General features: G+C 40.5%; 1 protein-coding gene across 1 annotated transcript in view; it reads left to right on the forward strand.

Moving 5' to 3' along the window:
• Window positions 1-295: 295 nt before the first annotated feature.
• Window positions 296-27,675, forward strand: part of CPEB4 (cytoplasmic polyadenylation element binding protein 4) — a 38,429-nt gene continuing 11,049 nt past the window's right edge. Inside the window, exons 1-3 of the mRNA XM_042880770.1 lie at window positions 296-2,655; window positions 11,670-11,751; window positions 26,343-26,516. Coding sequence (XP_042736704.1) covers window positions 1,534-2,655; window positions 11,670-11,751; window positions 26,343-26,516 — 1,378 coding nt within the window. The 5' untranslated portion in view covers window positions 296-1,533. The remainder of the gene's footprint in view (window positions 2,656-11,669; window positions 11,752-26,342; window positions 26,517-27,675) is intronic.

Consider the following 27,675-nt stretch of genomic DNA (forward strand, 5'->3'; position numbering starts at 1 on the left):
CCGCCCGGCCGCTGTACATGACGGGGAAGGCAGCCCGCCTGGAGCCGAGAGGACGCGCAGCACGGGAAGGACTGCGCCGAGGAACCGCCGCCGGACCCCGCGCCCCGGTTAGTCTGCCGGGCCTCCGTCCCGTCATCTCCGGGCGATTTGGGAGAACCGGTTAAACGCCTTCCATGGGGGAGAGAGGAGCCCGGCCCCCCGCCGCCTGCACCTTCCCCTCCCTGCCGGAGGCTGCTCCTCTCCTGAGGTAAAAAAAAAAAAAGAAAAAAGAAAAAAGAAAAAAAAAAAAAAGAAAGAAAAAGAAAAAAAAAACAGAAACAGAAAACAACCCCTCCCGCCTTTCCCGACAGACAGACGGACTCTCGCGGGGTGGGGGGATACCGCGGGGCACCGCAGCCGGGCCTGGGAGCGCAGCACCGCCCGCTGCTGCCGGCCGCGAGAAGAGCCGGCCCGGAGGGAGCCCACGGATCTGGGTGGAAGGAGCGAGCCCGGCACCGCGATCACCCTCCGGCAGCACAGAGAGCGAGAAAACCTTCTTCCCTTTCCTCCTGCGCAGCTCGCTTGTCCCCTCCCTTCCCTTTTCCCGAACGCTGAATGCTGATTTCTGAGATGAAAATCCTCTCCGGGCACCCAGGGCTCGTCTGAAGGACACGGAGATATCGGATCGCAAACAAGAAGTGAGTCTGGCGATCTCAGAAACCCAACCCAAAAGGAGCAGCATCGATAATCCACCCTTCTGCTCAACTCACTCCCCACCCAGCACACACAGAATACTAATTTCCTGAGATAAGATCTTACCCCTTTAAACGACACACACGCACACACACATACGCAGTGTATATTATTTCTACACAGAATAGGTTAAACCCAGCAGCTCAGTAAAAAGCCTCCTCTGCAACTCACCCCCCCTCCTCTCCCCTCTGAGTGCTGAAATCCTGAGGTAAATTTTTTTCTCTTGTCCACAGCAAAGACTCTTTTTGAGCAGGACACAAATATATATTAGATTATAGAGATGTATTAAATTATTCCAGATTTAAATCTATTTTTTTGCTGCCAAGGGGTCGGGGGACCAGACGTCATTGTATATTTTGTTTGCTCTTAACTCATTTATGGGCAAGTCAAGGCTGCTGAGGAGGAAGAAAACAGGATAGTTAGAATCTCTTTATCCTTATTCCCCAGAAGCTTTTTCTGTCATTGCTGTGCATTTCCTTTAGGAAAGAAAAGAAACCTCTTATTTTGTGAACCAAAGATTTATTTTTCCCTTTCTCCTGGCTGAAGGGAGGAAGCGGACACCAATTTACGCATTTAAATAGTTGAAGAGATCTATCTTTTGCAAAAAAAAAAAAAAAAAAAAGAAAGAAAAAAAAGAAAAAAAATCTATGATTCAAATCTGAGATAAATTTGCGTGGAGGGAGAAACTGGAATATCTTGCTAAAAACAGGCTACTTGCTAATCTCTCCTTAGAAGAGGAGGAGGTAAACACTAAACATCAACTTGTTCTAACAGGGAAGATTCAAACCCTAAGTATAATAAATGGGGGATTACGGGTTTGGAGTGTTAGTGCAAAACAACACTGGAAATAAGTCAGCTTTTCCAGTCAGATTTCATCCACATCTGCAGCCTCCACACCATCATCAAAATGCAACCCCCAGCCCTGCTGCTTTTATAAATAATAACACAGCTGCCAATGGCAGTAGTGCTGGGTCAGCTTGGCTCTTTCCTGCTCCAGCTGCCCATAATATTCAGGATGAGATTCTGGGGTCAGAAAAATCTAAAGCTCAGCAACAGGAAAAGCAAGAGTCCCTAGAAAAACAGCAACTTTCCCCCAGTCAAAGTCAGGAAGCAGGCATGCTCTCTGAGCCCGAGAAAGCTAAAACTGAAGAAAATCAGGGCGATAATTCTTCGGAGAACGGCAATGGAAAGGAGAAAATAAGAATAGAATCGCCGGTGTTAACAGGATTTGATTATCAAGAGGCTTCGGGGCTCGGTTCTTCGACACAGCCCTTGACATCCACCGCATCTTCTCTGACTGGTTTTAGTAACTGGTCTGCAGCGATAGCTCCTTCTTCTTCTACGATAATCAATGAAGATGCAAGTTTTTTTCACCAGGGAGGGGTCCCTGCTGCCTCAGCTAACAATGGTGCTCTGCTGTTTCAGAATTTTCCACATCACGTCAGCCCTGGCTTTGGTGGTAGCTTTTCCCCTCAAATTGGACCCCTCTCTCAACACCACCCTCATCACCCCCATTTTCAGCATCATCACAATCAGCATCAACAACAGAGGAGGTCTCCTGCAAGTCCTCACCCACCACCATTCACGCATAGAAATGCTGCTTTTAATCAGTTGCCTCATTTGGCTAATAATCTAAACAAGCCACCTTCTCCATGGAGCAGCTACCAAAGTCCATCGCCTACACCATCTTCATGGAGCCCTGGGGGCGGTGGATATGGTGGGTGGGGTGGGTCCCAAGGTCGAGACCACCGCCGGGGACTGAACGGAGGGATAACGCCCCTGAACTCCATCTCGCCCTTAAAGAAGAATTTTGCCAGTAATCATATCCAGTTGCAGAAATATGCTCGACCCAGCTCAGCCTTTGCTCCAAAATCGTGGATGGAAGACAGCTTGAATAGAGCTGACAATATTTTTCCTTTTCAGGTGAGTATGTTCTATTATACCCATAAGGAAAATAACACATGACTGCATTAAAATGCTGCAGAGAGTGTGGAATGGGGGTTTGAATAATACACTCTGATTGTGTTACTTCTGTGTTTGCAGCTAAAAAAAGCCATACAGCTCACTTGAAATGCCACAGTGTGAATTACACTGAGCTGTGAATCATGGTGTTTGTTTTTTCAGTAGTGGTGATCGTATAAATATCTATTTCCCAGCAAACATCTCCAGTTAGCCAGTTTCCATCAGCTTACTACTTACGTTAACAAGTAACTGCTGAACAAATCTACTTGTAAGCAGCACGTATATCCACTAAGAGGAGTAAGGAAAACTGCTGCCTAATGAGGTGTGAGAGATCTGGGGCCTTCTGAAATATTTGAAAACATAGTACATCTGAGAAAAGTATTAAGTGATTGTATTTTACTTTAGAGAATCTCATGGGCTTGTAGTTCAGTGTAATTTTTGTGGTGTTTTTGGGGAAATAATCTTTTAACGTGATGATGATCAGCACATTTTGCTTTCCTCAGCGATGGCAGCGAATTTTAGTTACAGGCCATTAAAACTCATTACCCAAAATAGATCTGGATGAGGTCAGGTGGTGGTCTCCTATGTTTTCAGATGGTCTCATCTTGACAGCAGACAGGTTGTGTGACACTTCAGCCCCTCCTAGGCAGACTTTTTATGGGTTTGAGATGAGGTGTATAATGTTGAGTCTAGCCTGCAGTAAAATCTAAAGCTCTTCATCTGACCACTCATCAAGTTTGTTTATTTTTTTGTATGTGTGTGTGTCCACCTTTTGTGAAGTCTTTTTAAGTGGTTTCTGAAGACTATGATTTCTTTAATATGAAATGTGTTGCTTTTAAAGGCCTTCAAATGAGGGCAAAAGTGAGAATTCTGGAATGATTGCACTGTTGTTAGCCATGGTGTAAGAAGCAGGGTGACCTACTTTAAAATAATTTGAAAGATTTCAGATAAGAAGCAATATGTCTCATGTTCTAAACCACCTGAGAGCTATAAATATGTGTAATAATGACACTGTGGATTCAGACATAGCAGCATTCAGTTCTCCTTAGTGAACTGTTCAGTTTCTGTTTGGTTTGCAGGGCCAGCCTATGCAGCCTTCAGACAACCAAGCAGCTGCTGGCAATAACTTTCCATTAGAGATCTTTCTTTCTGCTGCAGGGCTGGCTGGTTCAGTATCAGGTACAGTCTATGTAAATTTAGAATGCACTTGATGTTAATATCAGAGTTTGTAATTCATATAATGAACCTGTGTCCAGCAAACTGAATTTATACACTGAAGGCATTAGAAAAAGGGACACAGCTGGAGTCGGTCTTTTTTCAGCCTCACTGCAGCGCGACTTGGCTCACAGTGTAATTCATTCTTTACCCTGACACGTAGCTGATGCACAGAGTGACAGAATGAGATCAAGCGTGTCCTTGCTGCTGCGTGTAAGGCCCAAATGTATGTGCACCAATAGAAGCGTGCTTGTTTTGACATCAAGGAAATTGCAGCAAAGTGACAAAGTCAACCTTGACTTTTGGGTTGTGTTCCAACATAAAACACCCGACATGCTAATTTTGATCACAGTAAAGAAATAATTTTTGTGTGGCCTGTTGGTATCTGTTTACATGAATGCTGAAATGAAGCTGTACATGTCAAGACCAAGTCTGACGCTTCTTCATGCCAGGAAAAGAAAAAGTGTTGGAGTGAAGTGCTTTCCAGTCTGTTACAATCGCTTCTGTGAAGAAAAGGGCTGGGCAGCAGAGCAGGACTTCATCACTGCAGGCCTAGAAAGATGCTGATTAATTCTGAAGCCATCTTCACAGAATCACAGAATGGCAGGGTTGGAAGGAACCTCAAGGATCACGAATCTCCAACCCCCCTGCCACAGGCAGGGCCACCAACCTCCCCATTTAATGCTAGAGCAGGCTGCCCAGGGCCCCATCCAATCTGGCCTTGAACACCTCTAGGGATGGGGAATCCACAACGTTTCTGGGCAGTGTGTTCCAGCACCTCACCACTTATAACTTTTTTTTTTGTGTGCAAAATCTTCAGCTCCTTTGGTCACTTTGTGCTCTTTTGAATTTTTGAATCACTGGAAACAAATGATGTAAGATTTGACCTTTTTTTTTCTGGATTATTCTCATTGTGTGCCTGACTCAAAGCAGAAATAAGGAGTTTTGCTTATTGTATATATGTGTTCATGCATATATACATTAATGTGAACTATCCTCAGTGATGCAATCATGTACTGGTCAAAGCTATTTTGTTACTGGAATCTTCTTGGATTCCTATTTAGGAAATAATTGAAAGCTGTCTTTGCTGCAACGACATAATGGGGTAATTTGATACAACTAACCCTTTCATTCAATATTTATGTTTTGCTGCTTAAATCATTAACAAGTGTTGCTGCAGCCTAGTGAGAGTGAGTTTCTTTAGAAAGCAAGCTGTAAACCAGCAGTTGCAGATACTTGGGGATCTCTTATTTTTTCCAAAGGTTGTCTTTACTCTGAAGCTTGGGGAAGCACAGAGGTCTATGTTTAGATGCAAATCTTAGGGTAGCCAAGCATAAGTGCTAATTTCCAATTTGGAGAGGACACCATGGCATAATGTCCCCAAATGCCACCCATGTGAACTGCTGCTCACTTGAAAAACGTCTGACTTCTGTGTTGAAATAGGCGTCCCAAACAGCGCAGATGGAAGGAAAATCCCATGTTGATCTGCTTGATAGTCTTACAGTTTGGTGGTAGCTTGCTTGGTATTTGAGAGTTACTACAAACCACCGTGTTGTTTGTTGTCTGTATTCTTTATTTGGAATTCTGCCTCGTCACACTTCAGAAGAGGCACATCTCTAGGAACCTCGTGTTGCAGGGATGGAACTTGAAGCGAGGTCAGAGAAGACTACCACCAAATGTGTTAATGAAATGAAGTTTTGATATTGTGCTCTAACCGCTGGGCAGCCTTCCCCCTTCAAAGATCTTTTGAAAAGAGAAAAGCCATTGTTCTTTGTGTGTTCATTTGAAAAGGAAATGGTGTCCAAATGAAAAAACGGTTCCTGAATAATAAAAAATAGTTGCGTATTTTTGGGCACAGCAGTTTTCCCTGGGAATTAATACACGAAAATGTCTTCAACTGTGACTGTTGCATCTTAACAAAGTCCTGATTTTTAAAATTATTCCTTCTATTTCCCTCCTCACAGCTCTCACAAACTAAATGTTCAGTAATTGCATTTTGCTGCAGCATCGCCCTCAGGATTGTTTTGGCTTTCCTTTTGCTGTGTGCTTGCACTTCCTCATGAGAGTGGAACATCCTGCCTGTTATGCAATGCATAAATCTTGCTTTGATAGGCGCTTCCAGGTTTCCAGATCTCATCTTCCAGTGTGCGGGGATGTTTTTTAAATTGGTCTTTGAAGGCAAGTTAAGCAGCAGCGTTCAACTTTCCATACAAAATAATTGAGAATAATTTGTGTTTCTTCCCGGAATCGAGCTTGACAATAACTGCTCATTTCAAAGAATTTCATGCTGGAGAGTACTTCATCATATCCACTTGTTCAAAACTGTTTTTTCCTTTCTTCTAAAGTGGCTGGTTTCCAGGTACATAACCCCTTCCAAATCCATCGAGGGGCTGTGCCAGAGGGACTTTCTCTTCCTTCAGGCTGATATGGAATGTTTGAGAAAACACATACGTGATTACAGACTGTGTTTTAATTCTGAGCTATACGTCATGGTTTGTTTGCCCATAGAAATGGGTTGATTTAAGAAGTGCGTTAAAACAAATGCCCAGGAATTTGGAATAAAAAAACCAAAACCCTCTTGAATACATTTGCCAATCTTTCTTCTTGAAGGAACTTTGCAAGTAAATTTCTTTACCATGCCTCTTTCATATTTGCTCTTTGTAGTTGAGGGGCCTTTCCATAAATCACGATGGCTGGTTGCATAAAATGAGGCTGCAGCTTTTGCAGAGCTTTGTCAGATTTTATTCTCCCTTGTAGCGGCGGCAGCGATTCTGAGAGATTTCAATCTATCGTTTTAAATTAGGGTAAATATTCAAAGTTGAATTTTTAAATGTCAGTTCCCCCATTTTTCAACGAGACCATCAGCTGTGTAGTAATTAGTGTTTTGTGTGCTGTTCCCCACAGCTATTGGTTTGTGGAATTAGAAGCGCTCTAATGTGGTACGACAGGCACAAGTTAAGTACTGTGGAAGTTAACGCTGTTCTTGTTTTATAAACTTACTACTGACGTTAATACCTCGGCTTTGGCCCTCCTGTGCGTTTTTGACCTCAGGGTTTCTTTTTAAAGGAGCTTTTGATAGAAGCTATTTGAATTATGTTTGTATTTTCCAAAGATTAAAAGGAGTGCTCTTATTAAGCGCTTTGCTTTGAAAATGAATTGCGTACTTAGCAGCCCAGCACAAAGGCTGAGAACACAAGATACTGTGGATTATATTTTATAGAAGGCACATTAAAAGACTTCATATATGGCTAACATAGAGTCAGACATTACTGGAAGTTTTTATGAGGGTCTATGATTTTTAATGGTTAAATCGGCTTTGACAAAACCACAAGTGCTCCCTCCTCAAACACTCCTCTTTGGCGTCACTTCTTCAGCATTTTCCTATGGCTCCCTGGTGAAGCTATAAAGGATGAGCAGGGCAGCACACAGCAACATCCTTTCAGGAAAAACCTGTTTATTCAAAGCCTGTAATTCGCTGCCTTCTGGATGGGGAGCTGGAATACAGCATTTGCAGGGTGCTGGGAAAGAGGAGAAGCCTGTCCAAGAGTATAATCAAGTCCAAATTTGCTTTGCAATTAATAGAGAAATGTGGAACCTGCATGAGTACCTATAATTTACCTCTCCCCACGCATCTTACTTTGCCTCAGACATCAGGCTTTTTAATTGTGGGAAATAGGTACGAGGTTTCAGAAAGTTTTAAGCTTCCTGTGCTATAATGAGGGTTGCAAATGTAGTTGTGAATTTTCTAATTTCTGCGACTATTCTGGTTTCACAAAGCTTTAAATAAAATGAAGCCTCAGCTTTATAGCTGAGCCTACTTCATGAATCCTGCTAAGTCACCTTCAGTAAATTGCTTAACTCAGTGCCAGGTTTTGCACTGTTATTGATTTCCTCAGTCTTCAGAGAAATTGTAATTTATAAAATCAGGTACAGCCTTGGCTATCAGCAGGAGCTCATAACTTGCCGTGCTTTACCTGTTGGACACTTAGGGGTCTTAGCATTGGCAGACTCATCCTGGGAAGTGCTGAACGGAAGCTCTCATCTTCAGTCTGAATTGCTCAGGAGATCAGAGCACTGTGGTGCACATTAACTGTAATGGGCCTGTACTTTACTAGTAAAGTTAGACTTACATTTTTTGATCTATAAGGGAGATTAGGTATGGGATTTGTGAGTGCCAGGGGTGATCTTTTTGTGCATCAGACATTCACATTTAATTTCTTTCGTGTCGGAGCGTATCCTATCCATTTGTACATGCTTGGTACCACTGTCATTTTTTATTTTTATTTTTTTGAATGAAATGTCTTTGGACTTGGAAAAATAAAAATGGAATAGGAGTGAAATAATGGAGAAACCACTGTAGTCACAGAGACAAAGGATGACACACGGCGAAGTTGTGACTTGGAAGTGCTGAGTTCAACTGCCTGTGCTTTAGCAATGAGACTTAGTGTGAGCGCTCTACTACTTATGAATGCTTTCTAGACAGTAGGAGAAATAGGATCCTTTTTATTTTTCTGTAGATATAGTTGGCCAGGATTTAGTTCAAAACTGTTGTTTGCTGCTGTTGAATGCTGATAGTCCCAGTGGCTCCCAGCCTGACCTGCTAGCTGTCAGCTCATCTGTATTTTGTGAAAACAATGCCATTTTCTCAAAATGATGTCTAACAAATATCTTTACAAATGTTGGATGACATTTAAAGTACAGTCATATATTAAGACTTCAGGTTGTGTGGTTTGTTTTTTTTTTCATGGTCTTGTGTTCAGTCTGGTCACTCTACTTCTTTTCAGATTTCCCAGGGGAAAACACCATGCCCTTGGAGTCCTCTGAGAAAACAGAATTTTAGATGCACTAAACCAAAGCTGTATAAAGCCAAGTTCTTTTGATCAATCTATGTAACTAATACCGGGTTGTAGTTAACTTCCTTTACTAGCGAAGTGTATATTCTCTGCTTGATTCCAGGGTAGTCGTTACCTGTATATAAATAAGTAAATAAGAATACAGTAAGCAGTCCAGCTCCATGGAAAGCACTGTGACTTTGTGAATCGACCCATTAAAAGCACCACTGTGTTGTTATTAATTCTTGTTACGTGAAGCTTCTTAAGAAAACTTCACTTTTCCCTACTGAGTACAGTGTGACTTAAGTGCTTTGCAGCTTGTAGTTAGAATTGCTCTTTCCCATGCTTCATTTCCAGCCTATGATCAATGTCTCAGTTGTGACAACTTTTTGATGTTTCAGAATTAAATGCATAGTCACACATTTATTTGGCAGTAAGGCCACTACCACTAACCTGTCTTCAGTTTGAATTTCCCGATATATTAGATAAACTATGTATGCAAATCGTGTGTATAATCCAGATGTAATATCTATTCCTGATAGGATCATGCAGTGGCAGAGTTCATGCTACGATATTCAAAGAAGTCTCCCTTCAGGAGTACAGCCAACACCATGTAGCACTTGTAGTGGTTCTCATTGCTCAAACTCTCTGTTCTCAGCATTGAGCAGTGTTGACCCATTGCAGAGGGTCCCTCTGTTACTGTAGCTCAATCCAACCTAACAGGTTAGAGACAAGAGGCTTTCTTAGTGCAGCACATGAGAAGTTGCTCAACTTTGTTTTTCCCTTCATCTCAGCCAACTGAAATGTTAAGTGCCACAAATTTAATGGGCCTGAAACTACTGGGGTTCTGCTCTCTGTGAGGTAAGAGTTGTAGAACTGTTATTGGCTTGGAGCAGAGGTTCATCCCATACATGGAGACACAATGCAGTGCAAAAGCTGGAATGGAAAAAATGAGCACCATCTGAATAATACAGAGTTTTCAGAAAGTGCTTCTATCTGTAGCTTAGGCTGTTTGTGTCACTTTAGGAACACGGCTGGAAATGTGGAGACTGTCTTCCAGTACCCATCCCTGAGCAGTTGGATCCCAGTGGGTTTAGGATGCAGACCCAGGAACTTTTACTCAATCTTCATAAGTTATTTTAGTGCAACTGAAGTTTGAAATAGGTAGGAACTAGTAATGTATGAACTAAACCAAAGAACTAAACATTACTACCAAAGGAAGAAACCAGCTGGAAGTGTGAAACTAAAGAAACTAAAGAATCCAAATGCCTGTAATGCTTCCTCTAAGGTACATCAACGAGCAAGGAAGTAAATACTGTGGAGAGAGAGGGCAGTGCTATGCTTTACATAGCAAAATTGATTTGGGGCTAGACTAATACAACACACGGTTCCTAACTCTGGTCTCTCTAATGCTATTTGAAATGCAGTGCAGTGGAGTGGAAATACTTCACCGGTTCTGCGTCGGTAATCGACTGTTCTGAGGAAATGAAGAAAATCTAGTTGGAAAACAGAATTTTTTTTAGCAGTCAGAATGTAACTTCCTTGGAAATGGATCAGGACTCTAAGAGCTAATGGATTCCTGCTCTTAACATAGTATTAAGCGTTTCAAGTCCAAGATGACTGATTGTTGTCTGATAGAAAAATGGCTCTCGCAGCGCTGTCGGTAACTGCTTCAGCACTTCGTTACTGGAAGTAGGGGACGTTGTGGCATTCTGTTCTGCACCACAGGTGCAGTGTCCTTTTGAATTCACTCATTTCGGTGTGATCAATTCTGGGTCTGTTTGCACTGAAGAAATTTCAGCTTTGCAGCAGCTGGAATTAGGGAGAAAAAATATATTTTCACTGCATTAATTGTAGAAAAGCAGATCAGACCCAATGTGCATTGAATTACCTTCTTATTTGAATGGATACCTTCCATGCTTGATCTGTGTTCAGAGATGAATCCCTTAAAACATGGATGAAATAAAACCTCTAGAACTGATGTTAGAGTTACTAGACTCAGAAAAACTAAATGTGAGGTTGATTTGCATGTATAATGGGTAATGGAGTGGTGAATGATTTGGGGAGGAGATTTTTTGCTTCTATTAGTGACCTTTTATCATACTGTAAAAATTTCAAAGTTTGGCTGACCTGAATTTGAAAACAAAAATAATGCAGTGCCAGGATATTTTGTGTTGTCTTCTGTTAGTGTAGCACCAGATTTGCAAGACGTGGAATTTGTTGTCTTAGCTGGGGAAGTCTGAGGCGTATCTGTGTTAAATGGTGGCTTTGGTTTGTGAAGCATGCTTCAGTTGGGTTGATACAATGAAATGGTAAGGTGCAAGAGACACCTTGCCTCATGCTTTCTGAATCCTTCAATTTTAGTAGTGCTTGGAATATTGAACTTGTGATTTTGGGGACTGTAAAAATAGAGCTAAACTTGTCAGCTAGCAAACCAGACTGCAGCAGCGCTGCTACCTGTGTGAAATGCTTTATAATTGTGCAGAATCAGCACTGATTATGCAGAATTAGGCTGTTTATCAGGGTAGTAATTTAGGTGAGAGGAATTCTGTGTCACTCCATGAATTCAAATTTTTTTAGCTCAGGCTGCAATACCTGTTTTATGACTTCTCTTTGCCATTCTGTCTCCTGGGAGCTGATCTTTACTTCCTGACTGTGAACTCAAATTGTTTTTAACATAGTTTATCTGTATAGCAAGGAACACAAACTAAATATTGGAGTTCTTAAACAAATGATTGGTTATTGTATATCAGACTCATATTCTCTGTATTTGTATTCTAATACAGTGTTCTCTGTATTAGACTGACTTTAGTGGTGTTTAAGCACGTGCTGTAGTGCTGTAGAATAAAACAAGATTTTATGTTACAGGTGGCTTTTTTTTTTTTTTTAACACTATGTTGCCTAATCTGTCTCTGTATTTGCTTGCAGGATCGCACAAGGACTTTTGACATGCATTCACTGGAGAATTCGTTGATTGACATAATGAGAGCCGAAAATGATTCACTGAAAGGTAAATTTAGAAGGAGTCTGTTTCCCGCAGTAAATAATTGGGAAGATGTGCTTGCTTAGGATAAAAAGCTGCAGTTTTGGTTAGGAAAAAGTAAAGTTCTGTTGTGCACCCTGGTGCATGTAGGTCAGCTCGGGTAGGCCTGCTGTTTCGGCTGTCCCTTGATGAAGCTGCTGCAGCACGTGGATGCTGGAGTGTGTTTTGTCTTAGCATAAAGCAATGCGAAACACAAACATAAACCAATCTTTTGTGTAAGTTGACAGTGTTGTTTTTAATAGATACGATGTGTGCAGCCTGTAGAAATGATCAGCTTACAAATCTTAAGCAGACTGGTGAAACATAGCTATCAGCTCTATAGTGTTTTCCTGCTTGAAGTCATAGCTCTTTCAGTCCTGAGGAAGAATGACTTTTAGGTGTGTCACTGGGAGAACAGAGTATTTCTGATTTTTTATTTTATTTTAAAAAGCTCTTTACCTTTCTATTCTTCTCTTTATTTTTGTCACCTTAATTGCAGAATTTTTTTACATTGGGAAAAAGGAAGGGGGCAGGTTGAACCAACTTGCAGTTTAACTATTTTTATGTTTCTATTTTTGGCAAACATAATCTTTCTTTGAAATGACAACTGACAAAGTACTCAAAACATTGTCTACACACTTGATTGAAGCCTGTTTAGAAACTGCTTATGGGATGGATTCGGAAATGTAGTTTCTTATTCTGTACAATGAGTAATCTGTGTCAGTTTGAGGGTTAATCATGTAAGTGAAAGTAGGCAATCTTTTATTTATGCTCATTATCCAAGAATTCAGTTTTGTAACCAGTCATGAGACCACTAAGAAACAAAGCTAGACTTGTGGTTTCTAAAAGTAAGTTTCTCTGGATATCAAGGCTTGCGGTGTTAATGAAATATGACTTGTTTTAGTGGTGATTCTTTCTCAGACGACCAAGCACTGATTAATTGGCACTAGCTTGTTTCTTGCATTCTCCGTAGTCTGATGATGAGAAATACCAAGAAATACACTTTCCTATTGAAATGACAAGGGGAGCTTGGTGTGGATATAAACTAACAACAAATAGATTCACAGAAAATAAAAATAAATCCCCACCTTATGTGTTGGGAGCAGGCTTTCATTAATTACAGATAGTAACAGCTTTTGTTTGTTTAGTATGCAGTCTGTTAAATGGCATCATCATGTGCCCCAGCACTGTGTACTGAACCAAGATTAGGGTGCTCTTTCTTGACAGCAGCACCTGGGATTTGCTCTGAGACCTTATCTTCATAGGCAGGCTGAACCCAAGTTTTAGCTGCTCAGATCTGGCAACACAGCAACACAAAGTGATATAGCTGTAGGAAAATAGAATTTCTGTTAAAAATTGAATTAATAAAGTCAGATTGGTATGTGTTTATATTCAGCAACTAGATAAGTTCTAGATAAGTTCTACTCTACAGAACTAGTTGTTCTGTAGAGTAGTGTGTTCGAATGCTTTGAAAGGATTATTTGCAACTGTAATCTTTGGGTGTTTTTTGAGTGCTTTCCATGCTTTAAGAATGATGGAATAAGCGTGTCAGTGAAGAACACACATAGTCCTGGTACACGTTTATTCCTGCTTGAAATTGTTAATCTCCTTTGCAGAGTCATCTGTGTTTTGTGTTGAGTTTTGTAGGCATTGCATTGTGCTGATCAGAACAGAGTGGTATCAGTCTGATTGTGTTCTGGATGTTTCTTCTTGAGTTCTTTATGCATTTTTATGTTTCATAATTAATAGGTGTAAAGCATAAGAAAAAAAAAGCCTCAGAATGAAGAAGAAAAGTTCAAGTATTCCCATATGAAATACTTGGTTGTTGTGAAGTCTCTTCATTTTTTTCAAGGATTTCCACAGCACAAGTGTTAAGCTTGCTTGTACTCAAACATGCAGAATGCAGAACTTGGCGGCTGCTCATCTGCTGCAGCAGACCTGATACAGAAATGAAACTGCAGTAATACACTTAGAAATAGATCTTTATTCAAACTAGAATCTCCCATGGTGTGGTAATGCTGTAGTGATCATCTGTAAGCAGGGTGGGATTTCTAAGGAGAAGAAATACCTTTAGCTAAATCAAGTGTTAGAACTGGAAGAAAATTGCACCTTGCCAGTGCAAAGTGCATTTCAGCTCTGAAGAAGGGTTCACATGTTTGGTTTTTTTTCCCATCTGTTGGTGAGATTGTCTTAACACAGGTTCTGTTTTATTTTTCTTGCCTTTATTTAAACTGATTGAAAGGAATTTAAGAGCTTCGGACCTGCAATTCCTAAAATGTTGTGAATTAGGGTTGTCAGTTCAAAATCTCGCACTCCATTTCAAGTACCTGCAGTTAGATTATCAGTTCCACAGGAAGATTTTCATTTTTTATTTTAAATGAGCTAATTGGTGCATGCTTTTAAACTGAGGTTGGATACTCTCAAAAGGGAAAAGCTGCTGGGTTTGAGACTTTAAAAATAGCCTGGACAAGACACTAATAACACATGCTGCAGAGAGCAATCTCAGAATGGCATGGAAATAATTTAGATGATCTAATAGGTCTCTCTGCTATCTTCCAAGTCCTTGAGAGGCTGTAATGCTGACTTAATGTGAGTTTAGTACATAGCACTAACGCCGGCCTCTTATATATATTGTAGTGGAGTTCCAGAGAGAGAAAATGTTAAAATACACCTTCACAACAAGAGTATGGACAAGACAGGAGATACCAATCAGTTTGGAACCCGCTGGCTTTTGGGATTTTAAAGAAATCCTTTCTATCTTTAAAAGCTGTGTTCAAAGCATCAGGTTTTGGATCCTGCAAAATGAATAAACAGGAATTCTTCAAAATTTAACCAAGTCCATTCGCAGTGCCTGCTTCTTGACTGAGGTGATGCTTTCAGTTTGTTTAGGAGCCTTATGGTCATGTTATTGCGTTGTCTCACTATACAAAGTAGTGTCTGCTGTGTGAAGTTCAAAGGTGAATCTTAACTAGCACTGATTACTATATTCAGCCTTCCCTCTTAGCACTTCTGATAGGCCTTTTACTGTTTCTTTTCCTCATTCTGATGTATATTTTTTACCCCTGTTGAATCCTCTTCCTTTGCGGAGCAGCTGCCATTTCAATATGTTATTTTTATCCACACAAGTGAGTGTGCTGCATTCTGCACAGCCAGTGACAATCTGCAGAAGCCTTTCCCCGGAGACTAATTGCATCTCCTCCGCTGTGCATTCGGCCTTCGTGTGCTGAGCCTGGGATCCGGAGCCTCATTTTTTGAATCTGGCTCTTCCAGATGGCAATTTGAGCATTACTGTAATAGTAGTAGGTTGACTAAATATTTCCTTGTTAAGTGACACTGAAATGTCTTTAAATACTTTAGGGCAGCAGACTGCTTTATTTCTGAAATACCCTATGGTTCAGCTTAGGGGTGGAAGGGTTTTTGCCTGCAAATTGCGCAGGCTGAAATTAAAGCAGACCAGCACATCTGCTTATGGCACTGCGAAGCTCTCCAAAATTTGGGTGTGAATAGTTCATTGTCTGTATGAATGCTGCACGGTAAAAAAACAAACATAGGTATGCACAAAAAGAAGTGTTTCAGAGACAGGGCAAGGTCAGTCTGCATGCAGACAGCAGCAGAGCGAGCCAGCCAGCAGCTCTGCATTTTAGAGGTGTCAGAATGATGAGAACTGACACCATTTGGGGTTTTTCTGACTGAGCTGATATAAACCCAATTGTATATTCAAAGAAGTCATCAGCACCTTAATACTGATCTGAAAAATTATTTCAGCTGTAAAGAAAGAAGGTGGGGATTCCACAGTGAATCTTAAAAAAAGTGTTCTTTGATCAGAAGGAGGAAAATTGTTTTGACAGCATTTTTTGAGTGCTGGAGAAGATGAACTAGATGTTTCTTTTCTAGCTGTATGGATTATGCAACATGTTCATATTGAGAAAATGGGCCATTTCCTTTCCTGTATGAACCAGAAAATTAGTGAGAATATGGCCCAATTTTTTGCTAAGGGCTCAATAAGAGAGGCTGTGATTCTTTGTAGACAAGTGGGCCTTTGTGTTTGCATAGACAAACTGAGCTTTAACTGAGGTTTAGAATCTAAAATAATAGATTGGTTTTTTTAAAACATCTTTAAGTTTTCATAGCAATGAGTAAACCTTTAATTTGGTGGCTGAGATGAAAGTTCCCTCTTGTTGCTGTGTTACACAATCAGGAGCGGTCTGGAACTGGATGATGTTAAGGTCCCTTCCAATCCAAACCATTCTCTTTATTGAGCCCTGAAAGTCAGAGGCTCTGGCAGAGCGTGAATCTGCAGCCCAATGCTGCAGGTGTCCTCATGGGCTCTGTGAGTGTCCTGTCCAGGGCAGATGTTGTGGTCTCCCCTCAGGCTGCAGAGCAGCACCAGCACTTGTGTGCCTGCTGTCTTTATTGAAGGATCATTCACTTGCAACATTGATGTGCCCAACTTACTGTAAATTGTGCAAAAACTTCCTCCCTGCTGCTTCTGGCACCAGCAGGGCTTGCTGTAATGGTCTTTAGGACTTGGATATTGGTTTTTTTTTGTGTGGATCTTCCTGAATTTCACCTCCTACGCTGTAACCAGGAAAAGCTGACAGCACTTTCAGACTGAGGTGCATATTAACTGAGGGTAAAACCAATTGTGATGTCTCAAGGTAGTGCTGAACTGGATCTAATAGCAGTAACCCACACCCTGTGCTGACAGAGCTGTGGTGGGGAAACAGTCAGTGTGGTTGTTTGCCATCAGCAGCTCCTGTTGCTGTTCTAGCCACATTTCTCAGCTGGCTTAGAACGGAAGTGCTATAAGTACGTAAGGGCATGCTTTATGTATATATCTGATGTTCATAATTTTGGGGCAGTATTCAATATTTTAACTTTTTAGTCTGTTGCTGTGCTTTTCCATCAGCTCCTCTCACATGTTGGTTGAAATACTGCTGAGCTGTTCAGAGTGCACCAAAGCTCTCACCTAGGAACAGTGAATGCCCCCTGACAGTGGGAATTCCCAGCTCTGCCATTAGCTACTGAGCTCAGTTGGAAGGGACCTATAAGGATATATAAGATGTATAAGAGTTCAACTGATGTTGCTGCTTTCTTTATTGTTTGCTATAAATATTCACTGTACCACAAACACTACAAAAATACCAGGGCAGGGATGCAATATTTCAGGTATTATATTATGAACATTTTTAGCAATCATCCAAAATTATTAGGAAATATTCAGAAACATTTCCAGTTATAGGAAACAGCTGTTGGAAGAGCTGAATTACTGTTTACATTAAATTAATTCCTCTGGATTTATTGACACCCTTAATTTTAAGTGTTTAAAGTAGCCTGTTGGTGATGGCACTGCTCAAAGACTTTGGGGAATACTTGAAAATGAATTCGCCTCTGATAACCTTTGCATTTCTGTAGAAGTACAGGATTTGACGATGCAGATGTCAAAGAATGACATGTTTATACTTCTGTAAGATTTTGGGCAAAGTTACTCAGCTAAGCAGGAATAACGCCTCGATGTGTGCTGCCATCGAGCAAAGAGCAGAGGGTATTAATGTAACCACCCTTTGAGGCCAGGAAATTCCTTCCCCTGCCATCACAGAGCAGTACAAATATCCCAGGGTTTTCTGATCTTGGTCCAGCTTTGAAATCAAGTGAAGATTCCTGTTAACTTCATTAGGGTATGAGGTCTGTGTTTTTATTTTCTCCGGTCTTGAAACATTTCTCAGAGGCTTCTGGCCGTGTGGTCCCATCTCCAGAGTCTGCATAGAAAATTAAATAAAATACATTTCGTACTCCTTACAGAAGACATTTTCTAACGAGGCACATGGTGCAAGTGCAGGCAGTTCCTGATGCTTAAAATACTACAAAGCAACAACAATACTGCTACAGTATTTAGAGTTGAAACCAGTGACTTGGTCTTCACAGGTGTTAAAGCCAACGAAGTTGTGCTGAATACCAGACCCATAGCCTTGCTGATCTGGTTAAGATCTTTTCTAAAGTTTTCTTGGTTTCTATTTTACTTTTTCTTTTTTTTTTTAAATTAACCCTTTTTTTTTTTTTTTATTCTTTTGCTTTGTTTCAACGTTACTGTCCACCAAATGTTTTTTTCTTTTCTTTTCTGAATCCTTGCTTTGATAATCTCTGGTCATTCTAGATCATCTTCAAAGAAGCCTTTAATTTGGAGCTGTGTTCCGTGAGTAGTCTCTGTTCATGGCTTTAAAAGACAGAGCTCTCCCTGCCTCTCCTCCCAGGCTGATGGAAATCGCTCTCCTTCGTCTTTTTTTTCTCACTTTGTTCACCTTTTTTCCTTGATGTTGTATTGTTTGTTCTTTGAATTCTTTATTATCCACATTTTGCATGCTCGCTACCATGTTTATCAGGATAGAATTGCACAAAAGGGGCAGAATGAAAGGGCTGATGTGCTTTTCTTAAACCTGAGCAACAAGAAGAAATGGGAGATTTAATGAAAAGAAGGATGAGTTTGGAAAAAAGAAAGCAGATCAAACTTAGGTATAAATGGGACGAGAGTTTGTGTAAGCACTGCATTACCTTGCAGTGGTTTGTTACCAGAACTCTTCTGGTGAAGGCAGTCAAGTGACACTGCTAAGCCAGTCTTTTGGGACAGGCTGTTCTGAAAGTATCTGTGCCATCATAGCAGGTGCTCAGAACACAGGAGTTTAACTGGATTACCTGCTAAAGACTTGCAGTTTCCTGGGACCAATTTTTATTTGCAAAGCAACAAACCTTTCTGTAATACCCTTCCTTCATGTCAACCACTAATGTATCAATTCTACTGGACCACTATCAAATTTCTACTAGTGGTTTTCCAGCTGGAGTTCTGCATACCTGCAACAAATCCAATTTGGATTGGTTTGTCTTGAAAGCCTAGGTGTGAAAATAAGGGAGCTGATTCTTGAATGCTTGTCATTTCAAGGCTCTGCAGCACAGGAGACTTCAGCTGACTTACTGGCTGTGATAGTGAAGTGTGATGGCCTAGGAGGCACAAATTAAAGAGTGTACATGCAAGCAACTGTGGTGTTTCTCACATTTGAGATGTCTGGTTGCGTTTCTTAATCATTCAGAAATGCTTTTTATTTGAAGGATTAGAGAGAAAAACTAAGTTTTGAATGCTGTTTAATTTATTGGGGGCAAGTAATGATTCAGCAAGGTCCATGCTTAACTTCTGTGCCTGGATTCTGCTTTTTGAACAGATGTTAACAACTCTTAAAAATCTCTTTTTTTTTTCATTTTTGTTTAAAAATCAGAACAAATTAACTTCAACAAATTAACAAATTCAACTCTTTTAGGCCGGATATTTATCATAGAATCATAGAATCATAGAATCACCAAGGTTGGAAAAGACCTAAAAGATCACCCAGTCCAACCGTTCACCTATTCCCAATAGCTCCTACTAAACCATGTCCCTCAACGCAACATCCAGTCTTTCCTTGAACACCCCCAGGGTCGGTGATTCCACCACCTCCCTGGGCAGTCCATTCAGTGCCTGACCACCCTTTCTGAAAAGTAATACTTCCTCATGTCCTATGTCCTATGTCATCCTATGTCCTATGTCATCCTATGTCCTATGTCTACTACCAGGCGCTTTATCTTAACAAAAAAAAAAAAAAAAAAATTCTTTCAAATGATTTCAGCAATTTTTATAGACTTCTTACAGGGAGTATAAAGCTGTGAATTCTTTGTCTGTTTTCTTTATTGCTTAAGCATGAGACATAAGAAGAAGAACGTTTGATTAGAGGAGTCTGAAAATACATCTTGAAGTAGATTGATCCTCACTTGGCTTAATTTGTCATTCACTGCAATGCAGATGGGTTAGCTGTGATGCCGGGTGTTTTGGGTTTTGTTTTCAGTAAATCAGACAGTTTTTAGATGAGCAGAGCAGTCCTTTGCATATCTCTGATAGCTGTAGGTATGCAGCGGTACACAGAGACGTATTCTTTAAGTTTTACTTTGTGAGAAATCCTGATAACAGGAGTCCTAGCTTGGCAGTCAGAGTGCATGGATATGAGAAGAGTGGAGCGTGGGGACACTTGTGATAGGTAACACATATAACACTATTTACAATACATAATTTTCCCATGTTTTGTAGTAATGTTACATGCAAATACTTCACTAGTGCACAAAGAGTTAGGGAGGTGGAGACAACTTCATGGAGGCATTCTAAATAATGTCTAGGTTGTTCGTGTGTGATTTAAAGTTGTTGTAGTAGTGTTGCTGTGCTGTATCTAGGCAGAGGAGATGAAGTGCTGATTCCTTGAAAATGCAGTTTCTGTTTCTCTTGCTAATTGGAGTGGGGCTGTAGTACAGTTCTGTCTTTATTTTTCAAATAAATTACTGGAAAAATTAGTATCTTTTTTACAGTTACTGTAAATATGAAAAATGGGGAAATGTTTTGTTGCAGAGACTCGAGTATGTGTGTGTTACCCTTCCCGTATTGCTTGGGACTGAAGCATGAGGGTGCTTAAAAAAGGAACAAAGCTGTCACGTTGCATTCCATGCTGCCTTGTGATCATTCCTTCCACAGACAAAAATAAGTTGCTTTGAACCTATTATTGTACTTAAGGAACTCTGGTTTTAAATCTTGCAGCCTGTTGGTATATGCCAATGTAAATTGAGCTTTGAGTCACATGCAGGAATCGTTTCAAGTTATTCATTAAAGCATGGGCAGAGCTCAGCCTGCCTTCTGCAGAAGTGTCAGGCTGATGGCATGGGCAGATATCTGCCTCTCTTGAGGGTATGCTCTATGTGGAGGATCCAGGAACAGTGCATGTGAACCAGAACTACAAAGGGGAGGTTTGTGAAGTTTTTTGCACCTTTTCTTTTGTGTTTCAATAAAATCAGTAGTAAGTTGTTATGGGTTAATAATATCTGATTCTGTCACTTAGTAAATAAAGTCTGCCTACTGATTTTTAGCATGTGGCATCCTTTTTTTCTTTCCTCCTATCAGAAAGTCCATCCTTTGTGTGCATTTTGTATCTGAGAACTTGTTTGGTTCTTTATTGGCAAAGTTGTTTAACACTTTTTCTTCTCCCAGCTGCAAACTCTGCCTTCATCTTTTTATTTTTGAAGTGTAACAATGTTACACATCTGGAAAATAAATGCTGTTAGTTGTTCCGTCTCATAAACTGAGAGATGTACAGAGGGAAAAGATTGGATATTTTTTATAACTTTTGTATTCCTTAGAAGTCATACATTAACATAAGGCAAAGCTCAGTGCCACCAGCAGTGGGGTGGCTGTTTCTCCAAAGCACACACACATAATTCAAACATCCATTCTGCAGCAGGGAAGTGTGCTTCGTGATTTGCTTCTCTGCTTTTGATTTTTTTTTTAAATCTCTGACCGTATGGGGATTCCTGGAGGGAAGAAATATTCAAGTATCAGTGATATTTATGGGTTCCACTCAGACTAATTTGCTATAAACCAGCTTTAGCATAGTGGGAATTATAAAAAAAATAAAAATAAAAATAAAAAAATGTGAGTACCTTCTAGACAAAATTGTGGCTATGTTTAGGATTTTAAGCAGGTCTGTTTTGGAAAAGATGGCTCTGCATTATTCTGTTTGATGGCAAAGAAAACTTCAAAGTTAGCTTTGAAGCTTCCATATTTTTGTGAGGAGTCAGGCTGGATTTGGTTTGTCAGCTTTCAGGAGGAGTTAAGTGGTTTTTGAAATGTGTGAAAGATCATCTTTAGAGGTTCAGTCAGCGTGGCACTGTGTTAGCCTGGCAGATTACCTGAGAGCACCTGCAGGGAAGGAATAATGATGGTGGTGGAAGCTCTCACACAAACCCCATCTGTGTGTTTTAATAGTAACTTCTCACTGCAGTGTTTCTCAGCTTCTCTCCTTGCTGACCCCCCCCATGTTTGATGTATAAAGTTGTCTCTGACCAAACTGTAAGATGTTGCTATGCTAGTAGTCTGCTTTGGCATAGAAGTCTAAGCTCTTGAAATGAAGTTAGATTCTACTTCAATTATTTTTCTAATTAAAAAGAAAAGAGAATCATAAGTGTTGCGTACATCATTATCAGTGCCTAAGATGAGAACAAGAGACTGTGTGTTGTTAGGTTGGTGTCTGTGCTGATGTAAAGAACACAATCACTGCCTTGAGCAGCTTGTGGACCAAAGAGGAATTAAGTACAGAACTGTACAGGTGTTACATCAACCTGGACTATAGCAAGGAAGTGAGAATGAGGATACAGCCATCATTCAACTCTGAGCAGTCAGTCGGTCTGTTCATTCTGGAGCATTATGTTTACATCAGTACTAAGTATGCATGCTGTGTTTGGATGCTGGCATAGTTCTAGTTGCAGCATGGTCCTGAGTTGGTTGGGGTGACGTTCTCCACAGGAGATGCCTCTTGCTTGCTCGTCCCTTTGCTTGAAACATTCCACCCCCGATGCTGACCTGTTTGTGAAAGTCCCCTGCACTCAGTGGCACAAAGTACAGCTGCAAGTGCTCCCAGTCTGCAGAGTGGGAGACAGCAGGCACTTCAGCTGTGCTGCAGCTCAGCTAGGATAAGATTTCTCTTAATATGAAATTACGAAAGCCAGAGTCAGGGCTGGTAGATGGCAGCTAGCAGTCCTCCCGGCCTGCCAAGAGAGTGTTCTTTTGTTTCAGGGTTGTTTTACATTGTGCAAAATTAATGGCATGTGATGAGCTCTGAATTCAATGAGAGGAGAAAGTTTGTATCTGTACTGTGCTGGGGTAATTTACAAGTGGCTCTTGAGAAACGTTTTGAAATGTCAAGTGCTGGTATTTTGTGGGTTAGAGGAAGCAAATGCACAAAACAAGTTAAATGAGGAAAAAAAATCTCAGTATTTGGTTCTCAAACCTTCTTCAGTGGTATTTGGCGCTGAAAATGCTTTATAGCTGCTGGCTGAGCTTTTTTTTTTTTTTTTTTTTTGCTGCTTTCCATGCCAGGAAAGGAGAAAAGGTCTTATTGTTGTGAGTGACACAGGTGGCAAAGCAGCGAGGAGGGACTGACCTGAATTGTGCACACAGATCCTCAGTGGGAGCCGAGCCTGTGCTGAGAGCAGTGCTGCCAAGGGTGGGTGTTCCAAGCAAGGAGTTCGTGCGGTTTGGTTCTGATTCAGGAACTGCAGGCAGGATTGTTATGGCTTTATAGGCAGGGCTGGTTTTGAAAGTGCTCTGAAACGTGCACATGCTTCTGATCTCTGTCAGAATGTTGGAAGGTTGCTGACTGCTTTCCCTGAAAGCCAAGTTTCCCAAAACTTTTCACTTTGAGGGCTATGTGAGCTATGTCTTGGATTCTGTGCATAAGCAAGGCATGTAAAGCCCCCAGGTTCTTCCCTAAAGCCAGGATCTGTGTGAACATGAGGTGATGTGCTGCACTCTGAAGACAAAGGCTTTGTTTTTTAATCTCCGTGTTAATTGTGAACGTATCAGCCAAGCATCAGAGACATAAATGATCTTACAGGTGCCAAATAATGGTGAGGGAAATTGAACTGATATGTTTTTTTTTATTTTGAAAGCGGGAACTATTCATGTTTTATTGCGGTTTGCAGATATTTAAATACTTAAACTAATTGTCAGCCTCAGTTTTGAATGAGGAAGCAAAATAAAACGAGTGATGTGCTCCGAGTCTCTCGTAGTACTTGCCAGCAGAACCCGAGCCTTTCAAACAGTTGGCCTTCTTTCAGGTACGGATTTTAATGAGGCTGAAACAGAAAGAATGTGCAAATGTGATGACAGAGTGTAACCGTGCTGAACAGGTACTGGAAGCTGGCACCCAGAAGTGTAGTACTTATTGCTGGTAGAATTGATTTGTTTTGGGAAATGAAAAGTAGGAAGCAGCGGGAAGCTGTTGAATTATTACAGTGAAGTACAAAGTCAGTGTGAGGGCTTCTGTACTGTTGTGCACAAACTGCGGGAGGTCAGAAAGCCAGATTATCCACCCAGACATTTTCTCCTTGAATTTCAGTTTTTCAGCTAGTTATTTGCTGGTAATAATTTCAAGCAAGGATTTTGAGAGGAGAACAAAGTGCTTGTAGCAAATGAATTTGAAAACAGAAATGATCACTGTTGTCCTCCACGTTCCTTGTTTTAGGGCTGGTCCTGCAGGTCCAGCATGTTTGTTAGGGCTGGTCCTGCAGTTCAGATGGCAGTGCTTGATGTTGGTGAGGAGAGAGCATGGGCCATGATGGGCTGAGTGCAGGGCACCTGTTGCATGAGAAAAGATGGATTTGTGTACAAGTGCACATCCAGCAGGGGAGTGAGGTGTAGAAATGTGCAACTTAAGAAGTTCCATTGCTTTCAGAAAGTCTCTTTGGCTACACACATACCTTGTCAGCTTGAAAGCAGCATGTTTTGTCAATAAGAGATGGCGCAAGGAAGGCGTGTTGTGGGTGGGAGGGGAGGTCAGTTCATGAACACCAATTTAAATGACCTGGAATATGAAAAGGCTGGAGAATCACCGAGTTAGAATAAAGGCAATAAATCAAGGTCTTTTGGTCCTTATAACAATGTTTGAAAGGCTGTTTTCTTTCTCATTTAACATGCAGCAAGGACATATGGGAGAAGGCGAGGTAACAATATTCCTATTTAATTTTCTAATGTTGACAATGTCTCATGGGAGAAAAACATTAAGTTGTTACTAGTGGGCAAACTCCAAAATATCTGAGTGTAAAGCATCAGTTTCACATAAGTTTCCCTAGTCTGCATGCTGTAAGTAAACATTTTAACTGAATTAGGTAGTACTCCACAACAGTGCTATTGAGGCTATCACAGTCCTTTCAGTGGACATCTGTATGATATGTTATACTGTAGAGCTGTGTTGCTGTTTGTGTGTATGTTATGAATGCCAACGCTGGAGAAGCTTATTTTGGTTCTTTGAGTGCTGATGGTTTTCTTGATGCAGCAGAGACTGTAGTGAATATTTGTCCTGGCCTCTTAGATTAGAGAACCAGATGCTGCAAGCATGCCTATGGAGTTATCTCACAGCAGTGGTAATGCTAATGAACCTAAAAAGACATGTGAAGGTACGGAGAATTGCTCCCCTCCAACAATGCCTGCAGGACTGGGGCCTTCAGAGATGAAAGAAATGAAATACACATCAGTTCATTAGGGAAAAACAAAGCATCATTTGAGTATATATTACCATATTTTTTATCATAGTACAGAGCCAAGTTTACCTAGTTACAGAAGTAGGTCTTATTATATAGAGGTTGTTATTTTAATCAAAGAAGTAAAAAGATCCCTGAAGTTTCAAATAAAGAAAGCTGGCCAAGTCTTCCATTTTTTTTATTCATATAAATTCTGTGGACTGTTTATTTTATTTTATTTTTGCTTTCAACCTGTGAACTGTTTGATTTTTGCATGGGAATAGCCAGGATATTGGATCTGGTAAATCTGCTATTCAGTATGTTGTTTCCTTTTTTAAAATGGAGTAAATGACAGTAATTTCTTTTCAAAGGAAGGAAGCAGAGCAGCATAGATTAACCGTAGCAATGCACTACTGTGGTGGATTGTAATGAACTCTGGAAAAGCAGGCACATTATATCATAGCTCAGGTGAAAGGAAATGTATCCCAAAACTTGTGGCACACCTCATTAATTGGTTACTTCCCCTATGTGTATTTATTCCTAAAGCACTCATTAAGCGAATAGAAATCAGTTTATTGTCTAGCTATTGAATACTGTAACCAAAGAAAGAATTCAGGGATGAGATCAGTTTGTGTGCTCAGCTTATTACATTATACAGTTGCATTCGGATAATCTTATTTAAAAGCAATGAATGTTATTAAAGAAATCTATGATAAAAGGATTATCACAGAAGAATATTGGGCAGTGAGGGGAAGCATGCTTACATTTTCTCTTAGAGTGAGTTCATGAACGCAGTCCCTTTGTAATATCCAAGTGAGCTTTCTTCTGAGAATGTCTCAGTATTGCCGAGTTTGCAGTCTCCATTTGTGGTAAATGAGAGTGGGTCTTCCCAGATTTATCAGGATATTTTTGTTATTTGCAAGTGGGTGGCTTGTGATTTGTTTTGCTATCAGGAGATCTGAATGTGTAATGTATCTAGTTGCAGAATTCTTTTTCTTGCCATCTGCGCTGTGAAATTTTCTCTCTGCCTTGTAAGAAGCTGTTCACTGGGAAGCAATTATGTACAGCTTAGGTTCTAGTGTCTGCTATTGGGAAACTCCCTAAAAAGAGGTGGGGATGTGGGGAAAGTGGGGCTTTTATTCTCTTTCATTTGAAAGTTCTTTTAAAAGAATTTTAATTAGAAACATGACATTTATGGAAAGTAGTCAGTCTGAGCATCCATTTGAAGTACCATTTTGTTTCAAATTTCTGTTAGTTGTGGTGCCTTTATGAAGGAGGTCGTGACCTTTTCTCTGAAATAATACATTTGAATTACTGAACGATAATGAAAACTTTGAGAGTCATATGTAATCAAGAACAGAATTGCTCATTAGAAGGGAAGACTGCAAACAGTTCTGCTGCCAACACAAAAACATTAATATGCATTAGTACCTATTAAAACAGTTTGTGCTTTGTTCTGTTAGTATGTTTTTTCCTTCTTTTTCTTTTAACCCCCTCTTCAGGTCAGTCTTCGCTGTTTCCAATGGAAGACGGGTTCTTGGATGACGGACGTGGCGATCAGACTCTGCACAGTGGGTTGGGGTCACCTCACTGCTTCTCCCATCAGAATGGGGAGCGAGTGGAGCGCTATTCCCGGAAGGTCTTTGTTGGTGGGCTGCCCCCAGACATCGATGAAGGTACGCCCCGAAAATCTTACCCAGCAGCTCCTTTTGGCTTAATGGCAGAAAAGCGGTGTGAAAACTTTTGTCTGTTAATTGACTGCAGGAATGTTTTTCTAACTCTACAGAAGAGCTTTGATGTGTCAATAAGGTTTTGGATATTGCCACTTTTACTCCGTGGCAAATGTGAGATCATTCAGGCTAGTTTTGGCTATGACATTGTTTTGCTGCTGAAGAACAAAACCTTACGTTATCACACGTGTAACTGAAGTTTGCAATATAAGAGGTATAAAAAAGGGGTGGTGGTGCAACAATAAACAAGTAAATATCCCCTGTTGAAAGTCACAGTACTTTGCAGTCATTTTGTATGCACCAGAAGCTAGTAGTAGGGAAAGGATTTCTAGTAGATTTGTAAGGTGTATGTAACTTAATTCATATGTGAGGTTTATGTATGGTTTCATAGAGGTGATTTTTAGCCTTGATCACATCCTGTGGTGTGATCATGTGTGGCTTCTAACATGTGCGTGGTGAGGGTCACAGTTGTGGTGAAGCTTTTTTTCATCAGAAGGTTCCGGTTTTTGTGTGCATAGAGCATGACATGGGGGTGGCTACAAGAACTTCAAGTGTAAATCCACAAAGCTGCTTTTATTTTTTTCTCCAATCACAGAATTACTTTTAATCCCCACTTTTCGTCAGGGAGAGAGCTTGTAATGCACTGCAGTTTGTATTACTGCAGCATGACAACCTGACTGTCACATCCAACATAAGAGCTGCATTTATCCTGTTTAACATAACTTATTCCTTCAGCATTTAAAAGGTCAAGTCTAACATGATGTTTACAAGGGGAAAATCTTATTACAGTTTTTTTTGTTGTTGTTGTTTGTGTCTTTGTCACTTTTGTTGATTTAAAAACAGATGAGACAAATAGTTCTGTCTGTGTGAAGCTGAGTTATCGAGGCACAAAGCCTTTGCTAAAAGTGTGCTGGGAGGGTAGCTTGAATGTGTCAGAGTTGCTTCACGTCAGCTCTCCTCTTGCTAAATGCACGAGTGTGAATTAGAAAAAGGACGATGTAATTTGAAGTGTCTCACACCTGAGTCTGAACTTTTTCTGACTGTAATTCTAAGATGCATTTTATGTAATGTAATTTGAAATGAAATTTGTCTTACTACCATTCTA

Source organism: Lagopus leucura, unplaced genomic scaffold (assembly GCF_019238085.1).
Source record: "Lagopus leucura isolate 7727_CA_CO unplaced genomic scaffold, USGS_WTPT01 Super-Scaffold_100027, whole genome shotgun sequence".
In the NCBI taxonomy this organism is placed as follows: Eukaryota; Metazoa; Chordata; class Aves; order Galliformes; family Phasianidae; genus Lagopus; species Lagopus leucura.